This window comes from Phascolarctos cinereus, unplaced genomic scaffold (assembly GCF_003287225.1).
Source record: "Phascolarctos cinereus isolate Bilbo 61053 unplaced genomic scaffold, phaCin_HiC Scaffold_5;HRSCAF=322, whole genome shotgun sequence".
Taxonomy (NCBI): Eukaryota; Metazoa; Chordata; class Mammalia; order Diprotodontia; family Phascolarctidae; genus Phascolarctos; species Phascolarctos cinereus.
Genome location: NW_027555958.1, coordinates 325983696 through 325996900, shown reverse-complemented (window position 1 = coordinate 325996900; position 13205 = coordinate 325983696). Strand labels below are relative to the sequence as shown.

Genomic DNA, 13205 nt, shown 5'->3' with positions numbered 1-13205 from the left:
TTCCACATCACAATTTAATAACCCTGTAGTGATGCTAAGGGGTGTGGTTGGATATATAGTTGAGGGTAGAGTTTAGGGCTTCTTTCCTTTGAGTCAACGTTTCTGCCACCCTATGTTGTCTGTCTCTCTGGGAAAATATTGTTACTTTCAGTTATCTGATTTCTTAGGCCTTTTGCATAAAATAAACATATGGGACTCCACTTCCCCAGACCAGTAGCAGCTGCTTTCTTGACAACATTGTGTGAAACTGTCCCCATTTTCAACTCTGCCTGTGTCAGACATAGCAGGAACAGAACAGAGGGAACAGAATTCTTGCATACAACAAGGGCTTAATGAAGGTTTGTTGAGTTAAATCAATGGCACTTGCTCTGAATTCCATCTTGTTTCTTTTCTTCCCTAGCCGTTTCCTTGGAAGAAAGCATTGTTTTTTGGTTTTTTGGTTTTTGGTTTTTGGTTTTTGTTTTTACCTCTGCCTTGCCCTGCCCTGCTCTGCTCCCAAATTCATTGCATCTCTCTTATTTTTGATACAACTTCTGGTTCTCCACAAAGTTGCAGATGCGTCAGAGTAGAGTTTTTCAAACTGTGGGGACCTAAGTGGTAGAAAGGAAACTCCAACCCAGGTCTCTTGGGAGTTGATAATCTATCCACTACACCACCTGTGGCTGGACGGATATACTGTCTCTGTGGTTCCTTTAGGGGCTAGTAGTTTTTGACCTTATGAAAATGAAGAGTGCTGCCTTCTGAGACCTTAAACAAAGGTTTCAGACTAGGACTCTTTAATTAACTAAAGAAAATTTTCTGCCTTTGCCAGTGCCCAACTCTCTATCCTCCATCTTCCTTGACCAGGCAAGGGTTAAGCTGTCCTTACCCCTTTGCGTGCTTCCTGTGTAGGACTAGAAGGCCTGATTTGCCGAGAGCAGGGATGGGCAACCTGTGGCCTTCAGCCATAGTGTCCTTCTAGGTCCTGAAGTGCATCCTTTTAACCAAATCCAAATTTTACAGAACAAATATTTGTTCTCCACCACTGGCCTAGAGGTGCATAAATGATTTTCGTGTATCAGGACAGATGTGAGTTGTTTTAAGGTGTGGGAGAGGGGATTATACACTAAAGGCATCAAGCATTTGCATATGTGAAGGTGAAGATGACTTTAGTAATACAAATAAATTATACAGAATATAACTGAACCCCAGTCTGGTACCAGGGAGAGTTGGAACAACGTTTTTGAGAGACAGACCAAAGCTAGGAGAATATGACAAATAATGAGACAAAGAGATTATGGAAATCAAACTGTTTCCTTTTAGAGAAAGGAAGAGGAAAGAAAAGGGAAGTCAATCAGAAGGGAGGAAATGCTAATTAGCACCAAAGAAGTATTGTCTTACTTCCCTTTTTTAACTAAGATAGCCACCTCTCCTCTGAGAAACTGTTTCCAAACCTTTGTCCTCATGTACACATTTCTGTTTCAAGGATCAGGGGTGAACCTGTTTGCTACTGAAAGAACATTTCCCTCCCAGTCTCTCTTGGACCTTCTCCTCACGCTCCTGTGGGCATCGATGCTGGTAATTGGTAAGTTGGATTTTCAGAGTGGGATCTGGGCTATGGCAGAAACAAAGCCCTCTGCAACCTGAGACCTCTGAGTCAATCTCAGAGAAGAAATTCTTGCCCTGGACAGCCTGGGATAGTAAAATAATAGTTCATATTTCTTTCTTTTTGTTTTTTATTCAAACAAGTTTAACAACCATTGGCTTTACATTACAAGGAATTTTTTTAGGAAAACTTTCAATTCCCCACTCTCCCCTGCTCTAGATTGAACTCTTTTTTGTTTAAAAAAAAATTAAGCAACAAGTGATGAAAGACAAAATTTGACAATATATTCAACATTCTGCCCTAGTTGTCCCCTGTATCTCATCATAAGGAGGGTGGTATGTTTTATGATCTATCCTCTAGGATAATTATTAAGTTTTTTTGGTTATGCAGGTCTCAGCTTCCTGGTAGTAATATTTTGGTTTGTTTTTTTTTTCAGGCAATTGGGGTTAGGTGACTTGCCCAGGACTTGCTCAGGTCCTCCTGATTTCAGGGCTGGTGCTGTATCCACCGCGCCACCTAGCTGCCCCCTGCTAGTAATATTTTGAACAAACAAGGTGTATCAGTCTTTGGGTTCAGCATATTTCACTCTGCATAAATTCATGCAAATTTTCCTATGTTTCTCTAACAATAATAACAGCTAACATTTATATAGTACCTACTATATGCCAGGTATAGGACATATAGTAGGTATATATAGGTTAGGTATAATAGGGCAGGTAGGTGGCACAGTGATAGAGTGCCAGGCATCAGGATGACTCACCTTCATGAGTTCAAATGTGGTCTCAGATACTTCCTAGCTGTGTGACCCTGGGCAAGTCATTTAACCCTGTTTGTCTCAGTTTCCTCATCTCAAAAATGAGCTTAAGAAGGAAATGGAAAATCACCTGGGTATCTTTGCCAAGAAAACCCCCAAATGAGATCATGAAGGGTAGGACACAACTGAAATGACTGAACAACAACACTAAATTGCAGGTACTCTGCTAAGCACTTTACAATTATTATCTCATTTGACTTTTACAACCGTAGGAGGTAGGTGCTGTTATTATCCCTATTTTACAGTAGAGAACACTGAGGAAAGGACTGATTAAGTGACTTGACTAGGGTGACACAACTGTGTGTGTGTGTGAAGCCAGATTTGAACCCAAATCTTGTTGACTCCAGGCCTAGTGCTCTATCCATTGTACCACCTTGCTCTAAACTCATATTCATCATTTCTTTTTTTATTTCTTTTTCTGTTACATTTTAAGTTCCAAATCATCTCCCTCACTCACTCACCACCCTGCACTAGAGAAGGCCTCCATTTAACACAGATATATATATAAAAATATGTAAAACCATAATATACATACTTCTATTTATCAGTTCTTTCTCTGGAGGTGGGTAACATCTTCATTTAAAATAGATCCTTTGTAGAAATCAATCATTTCTTATTGAATCATAATATTCCATCATATTCATATCTTGGACCTAAGCTGAATGGACTCTCAGAGACCACCTCGTCCCACCTCCTCATTTTTTACATGCAAAAACTGAGGCCCATCAAAGTGACTTGCCCAAGATTACCCAGGTAATAAGTATCAGATATAGGATTTGAATCCAAGACCTCTGACTCCAGAGCCTGTGCTCTTTCCACTAAACCATTCTCCCTTATGGCATAGTTTATTTCATCCTTCCTTAATCAATGGACATTCACTTTGTTTCTTGTTCTTGGCCGTGATTATTTTGGAATATATTTAGGGTGTTTGTTTCTGGATTTTTTCCATCTTTAGAAAACATACCTCTAGTGAGATTACTGGGCAAAAAAGTATAAATAATGTAGTAACTTTTTTGATATAATTTCCAAACCAATGACCAGAATGGTTGTACAAAGTCATAGCTCCACCCACAGGCATGTGATCCTTTCTTCCCACCGCTCTGCCAAAATTAACTATTCATTTTTGTTACCTTTGCTACTCTGATGGGTGAAATGAAACCTCAGATAATTTTCCTTACTATTAGAGATTTAAAGCATGTTTTGCTTTGTAATATTTATCACTTATCATTTGCATTTCTTCTTTAGAGACCTTTTGGCCACTTATATATTGGGGAGTGACTTGATCTAATATACTTCTGCCGATTCCCTACATAGTTTTGAGATCAGACTATAATGAGTGATAGTTGATACATATATTTTCCTACCTGACAGTTCGTCTTATTATATTTTTATTTTATTTTTGTAAAAGTTTTTAAATTTCATGTAATCAAAACTATCTTTTTCATCTTTTGTGGTCACCTCCATCCCTTATTTGGTTGAGAAATATGCCTTTAATCATTGATATGAGAGGTAACTCATCCTGTTAGCCATTGTAACTTATGATATCACATTTTATATTCAGACCACATATTCATTTGGAGCTTATTATGTTTTGTGACATGAGATGATAATCTAAATCTCTCTTTTTTTGGGGGGCGACCCTATTTGGGTTTTTGTTTTTGTTTTGGGGTTTTATTGGGGGAGGGGGCAAAGATCCTAGAGTGGTTTGCCATTTTCTTCTCCAGCTCATTTTACAGATGAGGAAACTGAGGCAAACAGTGTTAAATGCCTTGCCCAGGGTCACACAGCTAGAAAGTGTCTGAGGCTGGATTTGAACACATGAAGTGTCTTCCTGACTACAAAGCCTGGCACTTTATCTACTGTGCCTTGTCTAAATCTAATTTTTGCATGTGTTTCAGCTCAAAAAAGGAATCCTTCCACCAGTAATTTCTATACTTGGGTATATAAAAAACAGGCTACTGTTATCAATTGTTTCTGGTTTTTATCGAATCTATCCCACTAATCTAGTTCTCTGGTTTTTTTTCACTTAAGATAAATAGTTTTAATGATTATTACCTGATAATATAGCTTGAAGTCTGATAAACGTCCTCTTCCTCCATGTTTTTTATCACCATTTCTAGACTCTAGACCTTTTGTTCGTCCAAAGAACTTTGTTATTATTTTGTTTAATTCAACAAAATATATTCTTGGTAGTTTGAAAAGTATAAATATTGATGCTGTAAATTCATTTAGTATATTATAATTTCCATTATATTGACCCTAGTTTGGAGAAAAAAACTGTTCTCCTGAGTATATAATATCCTGCATCCTCAACAGAGTTCATTACAAGGCCCTGTGTCTCAGCCCCTTCCCAATTCTATGGCAACAGTTCTTTATGCCGCTCCTTTCTGTTGATGGGACCAAATACCCACTCCTCCCTCTGTGACATTCCTCTTCCTTCCTCAGTATTGTATCCCTACTTTCCTACCTCCTCAAAAGTAGGGAGAGAAATCTAAAACTTCCCACTTAACTACCCACTAGAATCCTGATAAATCAGGCCCACACAACATACAACCCGCAGACCATTTGCAGCCTGCCAAAGGATTTCAGGCAGCCCACGAAAAATGCAGAGGATGTAAAAGAAAGTAAAGATGTGATGAGTGCTTTGCTTATGCCCTGCTTAATCTGCCTTCCACTAGTCACTAGTGTGCCCTTCATGTAACTTGGCAGGTGGGCTGCCACCGCGCATTCTCTCCTGTTTGTCACTTGACCCGTGACAACCAACCATTGTCAGTCTGTCTCTAGTCTAAGAAAAGCAAGAGTTGTATCTCTTCACTGTGTTTTTGGTCGTTACTAAATGTAAACAGTAAGAAAACCTGAAAAATGTGTTAAACTTTGTACCACTTAGCAAAGTAATTTTTTTAACATTAATGTGATTTCATGATAAATAAAAATCTTAATTCATAAGTGTAATTATTTTATATTAATTGAAATTTCCCTTTTTTAATATGATTTATTTGCAAAATAAATTAATCATTAATTATACTTTTACTTGGAAAATGAGCTGCTAAAAACTTATCTTGAAGCCTGAAGAAGTTTAGCCTATTTTAATTTTGGCCCCTACCTACTGCCAAGTTGTGCAGGTCTGTCATAAGTCTTTTTCTAAATGCTTCTGCCCCAACCTCCTCCTCTGATACTCAAGAAAAATCTTTCTCTTGTTCAACCACCACTAATGAAGAGTGAGATGTTTGTGTCCCTGAAATATTTGTCTACCTTTCTCCTACTCTCTTCCTGATCATTCCTTATTCTCATTCTTTCCCAAGATTCTTTGGTCTTCATACTCTTTGCTTTTTCAATATCTCTTAGATATGGTGAAAGATTTTTTTTAAAGAAATCAAAAAACAACCAAAACATTCCTCCATTTCTATACCCATTGCCTTAATTGGGCCTAGTCACATGAAAATAGGCATTTCTTTTTTGGCAGTCCTTAATCACTATCTAAATTGTTTAAGCTTTAGTTTCTGTTTGGTCTGTTTGCACATAAAATTCTTTGCTCACCTCTGGTTTTTGGTCTGTTTGTCTTTTTTTAAATAATGACTCAGATGTTTCCTTTTTGCTAAAAATCCATATATTTGTATGTGTGTATGTATATATGTATGTGCGTAATTATACAGCTCAGCTTTTAAAGATGTTATTATTTGGGGGGTATAAAACAATCTTATTTGCTCTTTGTAACATCATATTCCAAAATATTCTCTCTTTTGGTTTGGTTTTGTGTTTTTGTTTTTGTTTTTGTTACTCAGGATCAACTGTGTGCTATTCTAATTGATTAGCCTTGAAATATAAAAGGGCTTTTTTTTTCTTTTTCTGGAAGCCTGTAAAATTTATTGCTTAGTGTTGTACTTCTAAAAGTTGACTACAAAGTTTCTTGGTGGATTTAAATTGTGATTTCTTTTTGTTGGCATTCTGGAAATTCTCTCCGATGGTACTTTGCCATTTGCATTCTGAATTTCTGGAAAATCTTCCTATGTGAGTTTCTTGGTTTTCTTTTTCATCACTTTCCCAAAAGACTTCCAGTCTTCTGATGAGTTGTTTATATCCTATCTTCAAATTCGATATTCCTATTTTGTATAACACTCGCATATTCTTTCAATCTAGTGTCTTTTAGGAAGTTTTTTCAACTCAGTTTCCTTATATCTCTGAATGTTGCATTCCCATTGTCATTTTCCTTTTTGAGAAAATTTAATGATTTAGAGAGTCGCCTCTGTCTTTTATTCTAAATTCTCTATTTTCTTGTTAAACTGGTTGATTTCTCCATTGAGAACTCTAATGTCTTTCCTTATTTCTTTGACTTTTTTTTTTACTTAATTCTTTGCTTTTCTGAGCCATTTTGGAGATTACTGAATTAAAGAGCAAGCGATTAATGGCCAATGAGATGGTCATCAGTTATTTCTCGTGTGTGACTAACACAGTAGAAATTTCCTTATTTTCTCTCTTCCCATCATTTGGTTTTTTGTTATATCATTGGGCATTTTTCTTGTGTATCTGAAGTAGTAAGGTAGGAGCTGAGACCAAGTTTATCTCTTACTCCACATCTATATAAGATTCTTCAATAGTTAACATTTCTATATAGTTAATATTTAAATTAAATATAATTTCATAATTAGTTGATTAAATACTAATTTGAAATTTATTAAATAACAATCATTTCTATAGAGTTAATATGTGTGCAGGTCCTACAAGCATTATTATCCTCATCAGGATCAGGAAATCGAGGCTCAGACAAGTAAAGTGATTTGTCCCAAGTCACACAGCTAGTACATATCAGAGGCAGGATGTGTACCCAGATGTTCTGCCTCCTTAAGTCAGAACTTCTTTCATTCCACTATGTGGACACTCACAGATGTGGGATACTTTAATCTAGGAGTATATTAGATCCAATTTGAACTGGCTTTCTAGAACCAACTGTTAAAATTTTTGTGTGAGCATTTCTACCTAAGAGTTTGGCAAATATCACAAATCAGGGATTGATTTTTTTTTTGCTTCATTGATTGTCTGGACTTAAGAAAGTGGTGGAGAAAATGTTAATGATGCAAATTACACTTAAAAGTTTGTGAGTAGCATTTTTTTCCAGAGAGCCATTTGTTAAATATTTATCAGAATGTCCCTACTTTGACCTCTTATTTCGATTCAAGACCCATGTTTTAATACACTATTGGTGAAGTACTCAGTTGATCCAACAATTCTATAAAACCATTTGGAATTATGCTAGAAAAATGACTAAACTGTGCATACTCTTCAACCTAGCAGTACCACTACCGTGCACATACTCCAAGGTGATCAAAGACACAAGTGCCATATGTACCAAAACATTAACAATAAAATATTTTCATAGTAGCAAAAAAAACCCTGGAAATAATTTGGGAAATGTCTATAACTTCAAAAATTATAGTATATGATGTAATAAACTATTACTATGTGTTACAGAAATGGTATTTTGTTTATGTTGACTGTGTTGGTTTCCTTTTTTTGGGGGGGGGGGCCACATTCCAAGGATTTGATTGATCCAGAAAACAAAGACTTGAATGAATGGCAGGATTTCATTGCCACCTGAAGCATGAAGAGCCATATTTTATAGCAAAGAACAGTTAAGCAAAAGATAACATAGTGTGATTTCATCTGCCTTCTCTCAGAATTTCAAACCAAGAATGAATGGAAGCCAAAATTTTTTTGGCCACCTACCAAGGATAAGGGGCTGTGCTCCCTCCATGCCATAGGGAGTAAAAAACTTAATGAAGCGATCCCAAACACAGCACTGACACAAAAGTCAGCCTAAGGCTGTGTAGGCTAAGTGTCACACTCTTGGTACAGGTAATAAATGCAATAAGACTGGAGAAAGGTTATCTTCCATTTGGTTTATAATAGAGAAGACTTTCTGGGTAAAGCAAGCCTTGAACAGTTCATTGTAGAATGAGTTGGAATGGTCTAGGGGGCAAGAGGAGGACAAGCATTCTAGCAATGTCACTTGGAGGCAACCAGGTGGCACAATGTATAGACTGCTGGACTGGGAGTCAGGAGTCCTGCCTCAGGCACCTACTAGGTCTATGACCCTAGGTAAATCACTTAATATCTTTCAGCCTCTGTAAAATGGGGATAATAATAGCTCCTACCTCCAAGGATAGTTGTGAGAATCAAACAGGTTAACATATATAAAGTGCGTTGCAAACCATAAAGTGTTATAAAATGCTAGCTATGACAATGATGATGATAATGAAGACGATGATGAAGAGGAAACTGTGAACAATGGTCTTATGATTGAAATGTACAAGGAAGAACATCCTCTTTCCCCTCCTTGAGCTTCCTGTCATCCTTGTCTTCCTTCTTCTCCCCTTTTTCTTCCTCCTCTTTTTCTTCTTCTTTTTCTTTGCCAGAACATGAGACTTATTAAATGAAAAGTTTTGAGAATTCCTACCCTGGATAATCTTTGTCTCTTGACTCTCTTACAGCTCCTGTCTGTGGACAATCTGGTGAGTTACATTTTATTTTTCATGGTCTCCAAATAACTGTTCATTGGCAAGTTCAGGATCATAGAACCAGAAACCACGACATTAATTCTTTTCTTCAGATCAACATTTCCAGGGATGTTGCAACTATCCAGTTTCCTCCCTGCTTTCCTGAAAGAGAGGTATACTGAAAGATACATTGGGCATGAGAGATATTAGACTTGGGTTCTAAACCCAGCTCTGCTACTAACAACATGCCAAGGATAGATAGACAGATAGATACACAGATACGTAGATACATAGATAGATATGTATTTGGCATAGTACCTGGCACACAGTAGATGTTATTGATTGTGTACAGGCATATGTGTGTGCTTCCAAATATATACACATAAGTATACCCATCACCTAAAATACAATAATTAAAGAGTATAGTATTTGGAGTCAGGAAACCTGGATTCAAATCCCAGTTCTGTCACCTGCAACTGCAACCTTGAGCAAATCACAATTTGGGGGCTCTTTAGTGTCCTCATCTATAAAATGGGGAGCTTGGACTGGAAAACCTCATTTCCAGTACTAACATTCTGTATCTCTTTTCCTGGAAATGGTGGCATTTGAGCCCCCTTCATAGCAAGGTGGCCACACATTTTTTTTTTTTGCGAGACAATGGGGTGAAGTGACTTGCCCAGATTCACACAGCTGGTAAGCATCAAGTGTCTGAAATCACATTTGAACTCAGGTCTTCCTGAATCCAGGTCTCGTGCTCTGTGCAGTACCATCTAGCTGTCCCCCAAAGGCCATACACTTTTATTGTGGAGTCAGAGAACCTTCATTCAAATCTAATACTTAACAACTATGTGACCTTTGACAAGTCACTTAAACTCTCTGTGTCTCAGTTCCCTCATCTGTAAAGTGAAGGGTTAGATGACTCCTAGGGTCACTTACTGCTCAAAACCTATGATGCTGTGATACAATATTGGATGAGAAGAATCTATCATTGTGAAACAGATGAGAGAGAGGTGAGGAAAAAATGTATTCCTGACATCCTTCCTGAAAAGCCAATTCCAAAAAAAGAGTTAATTCAGCCTTTTCCCTTCCTGATGACCTTAGTTGATCCTATAGATGTCCTTTTTAAAATGCTCTTTCATTGTCTGAAATACATTGACAGACTTCTCCCAGTTGGTGAGCTGATGTCTGCAGTCTGGGAGGCAGCCTTTAAAAAGCAAGGACATCTTGGGTGGGAGTGGGGGGCTAGGTGAGGCGGGGGGAATAGTGTAGGGATTCCCTCTATGAGCCCAAAATACATTGAGAAAAAAGGACGATCATCCTTCTGTATATTATATGCTAACTACCATACTGTGGTTGCGAGTTCTTTCAACTTTGCCCCTTTTTTCTTCTTCACATCAGCCACACTGAAGCCAATGATTTCCCTCGAGCCTCCATGGACCACTCACTTCAAAGGGGAAGCAGTGTCCCTGAAATGCGCTAGATTTCACTCTGATGTAACAGGGGAGATCCAGTGGTACTTCAACAAGAAGCTACTTGAAAAAACCTCTAGCTACATTAAGGCTGAAAAGTCTGGACAGTATCAATGTAGGATCCAGGATTCACCCCTCAGTAACCCTGTATCCTTGTATTTTTTAAGAGGTAAGGGAGCAAGTTTGAGCCCCCACAAAGAGATATGAGAAAGTGCTTTCTTCTACTTCTTTGCAGAAATTGTAGTTCGTAGGTATTGAAATATTACAAGTAACATCAAACTTTTTCAACATGTTGATTAGTTTTGCTGAATTTGTTTTTTCTTCCTCTTTTAAAATTCTTTAAATGTAGGTAATGTTGAAATAGAAAACACCAATAATTTAGTCTTTGAATTTTGGTTTCAGTTCATCTAAGGACTCAGTTCCCTCATCTCAGTCTTGCTCCAGGCTAAGGGCTAAATCTCCATGACTTCCAGGTTTAGGTTTTGCATATTAATGTTTCCTGGACTGGGGACTAGTGATCAGCTAGAAGTCTTATAGGACAGTAATGGGGTATCCCCATTTTCAGGACCGTCTTTTCCCATACCTGGTCAGTCAAGCATCTATCTTCTTCTCCACTCCTTGCACTGGGCTTCAGGGTGTTAATATTCACTTCCAGCTGGTTGTGGGGTAACATTTGGGTCCTCTACTATGAACAAACATGCATAAAGAAAATCAGAACCTCTGTGCACTAAAAGACATTCCCTTAAGTAACATAGTGGTATGGGATGGGGTTCATTTCTTGATTAAAAGTATAAAAATTGGGACAGCTAAGTGGCACAGTGAATAAAGCATCAGTCCTGGATTTAGGAGGACCTGAGTTCAAATCTGGACTCAGACACATGATACTCACTAGCTGTGTGACCCTGGGCAAGTCACTTAACCCTGATTGCCTCACCAAAAAAAAAAGAGAGAGAGAGAGAGAGAGTATGAAAATTATAATTATATACTGTACTGGACCCTCAGTTCCCTGGCAGCATCATTGTGATACTTTTAGAATGGGATGGTTTTTCCTCCATCACCACAAGCTCAAATGATCACAAATATATCCTGCAAGCATTCTAATTTTTCTTGGAAATAAAATTATGGCTCTATTGCCCTAAACCTTCTCAAAATATTTAACAACAAGGGGTCCCATCCATCTCTACAGCTATGCACTTAGTTCCTACACTTACAGAACCAGGTAGTCCTCAGATTTTAAATCACTCCACAGATGATTCTACAGGTGTTTGTAAGAGGGCAGTCACTCCAACCTGGAGAGGGAAGAAGTCTGAACCTTATGGGAAACATAAAAGACATTTAAAAAACTGGCACCATTACAGATTAATCCTCAGGCCATTCTCAGAGGTATGCCCAAGCTATTCTTTCCAGTAGATGAAAAATCAAAAGACCCAAGGGAGAGGTGTCAGGAGTAGGCTAAGTGACTGATGTCTCCTTCTGTCTCCTACAGATGAACTCATTCTACAAGCTTCATATCCTGTGTTTGAAGGAGACTCGTTGGTTCTAAGATGCCTGGAAAAAGAGAGAGCAAAACTTACTGAAGTGACATTTTATAAGAATCAAATGCCTCTTACTAGTTCTAAAAAAGGATCCGATCTCTCTATCACAAAAGCAACTTTAAGTAACAGTGGCCAGTATCACTGCAGTGCAAAGAGGTCATCATTTTGGTCATTTGTGTTGAGCAAAATAGAAGCAGAAACAGTAGCAGTCCGAGTCCAAGGTAAAGACTTTCAGCCCCATAGGGTTGGGTTGGAGCAGAGTCTATGAAAGGGTAAGAGGGAGGGATTGGCAGTGGGGTGAAATGGGTAGTCTTTGGATCTCATGGGCTGACCAAGGATTGGAATTCTGGGGCATCACAGGGTTGACTCAGTGGGGATCAGGTTAAGTGTTACTTGGATAGAAGAAACTAAGGGAAAAAATATGACAAAAGAAGAATTGTGTCCTTTAGCCTAACATCGGGTTTGCCATTTGTTATGCTGAAAATCCAAGGCTTGCCTCCCCAGGATCTCTGAAGTTCACTTCCCTGGAAACTGTCTTATCTTTTCTCTCTAGAGTTGTTTTCACTTCCCATACTGAGAAGTACAACTTTGCAGCCCTCAGAGGGAACCCCCGTGATTCTAAGCTGTGAGACCCAGCTTCCTCCAGAGAAAGCAAATATCCAGCTGCATTTCTTCTTCTTTAGAGACAGTAGAATCATCTTGTCAGGCCAGAAGAGAGACTCAACACTCCAGCTCACCAAAGTCTGGAAGGAAGACTCCGGGTCTTATTTCTGTGAGGCAAAAGCAGTGACATCCAGGATCTGGAAAATGAGTCATCCAGTTAGGATCGAAGTGAGGAGTATGTGTCAAAGAGAGATCTAGTAGGTCTAGGGTTAAGAAGAGGGAGGTTGGGTAAATGACATCATGCATTTTGAGACGTCTTCTGTGTTATTCCCATTAATGATAATAATGATAATAATGATAGTTAACATTTTTATTGTACCTACTATATGCCAGGCACTGTGCTAAGCACTTAGAAATATTATCTCAGTTGTTCCCCTCAACAACCATGAGAGGTAGGTTTTATTCTTATCTCTGTTTTACAGATGAGGAAACTGAGGCAAACAAGTCAAGTGACTTGCCCAAGGTCACACAGCTAATAAGCGTCTAAATCCAGATTTGAACTCAGGTCTTCCTGACTCCAGATCCTGCACACTTCCACTCAGACCATTTAGCTACTCCATTATCCCTGTGGTAATGGGTAATGACAGCTCTACCAAAGAGATGGGCTACCTGTTGGTTGGGGCACAAGGAGTGAAGTGAAAATTAAGA

The 13205-nt window shown here is 38.3% G+C and overlaps 1 protein-coding gene across 5 annotated transcripts in view; it reads left to right on the top strand.

Annotated features, from left to right (window-relative positions):
• The first annotated feature begins 230 nt into the window (after window positions 1-230).
• Window positions 231-13205, top strand: part of LOC110211888 (Fc receptor-like protein 2) — a 32392-nt gene continuing 19417 nt past the window's right edge. For 2 of the 5 annotated variants that reach the window (XM_020991458.2, XM_020991460.2), the window contains exons 1-5: window positions 1371-1564; window positions 8885-8905; window positions 10289-10528; window positions 11846-12115; window positions 12448-12732. In XM_020991458.2, the coding sequence (XP_020847117.1) occupies window positions 1444-1564; window positions 8885-8905; window positions 10289-10528; window positions 11846-12115; window positions 12448-12732 (937 nt within the window). In that variant the 5' untranslated portion in view covers window positions 1371-1443. Of the gene's footprint in view, window positions 339-1370; window positions 1565-8884; window positions 8906-10288; window positions 10529-11845; window positions 12116-12447; window positions 12733-13205 lie in introns of those variants that run through there. The other 3 variants (XM_020991464.2, XM_020991456.2, XM_020991463.2) reach the window with 3 other exon arrangements.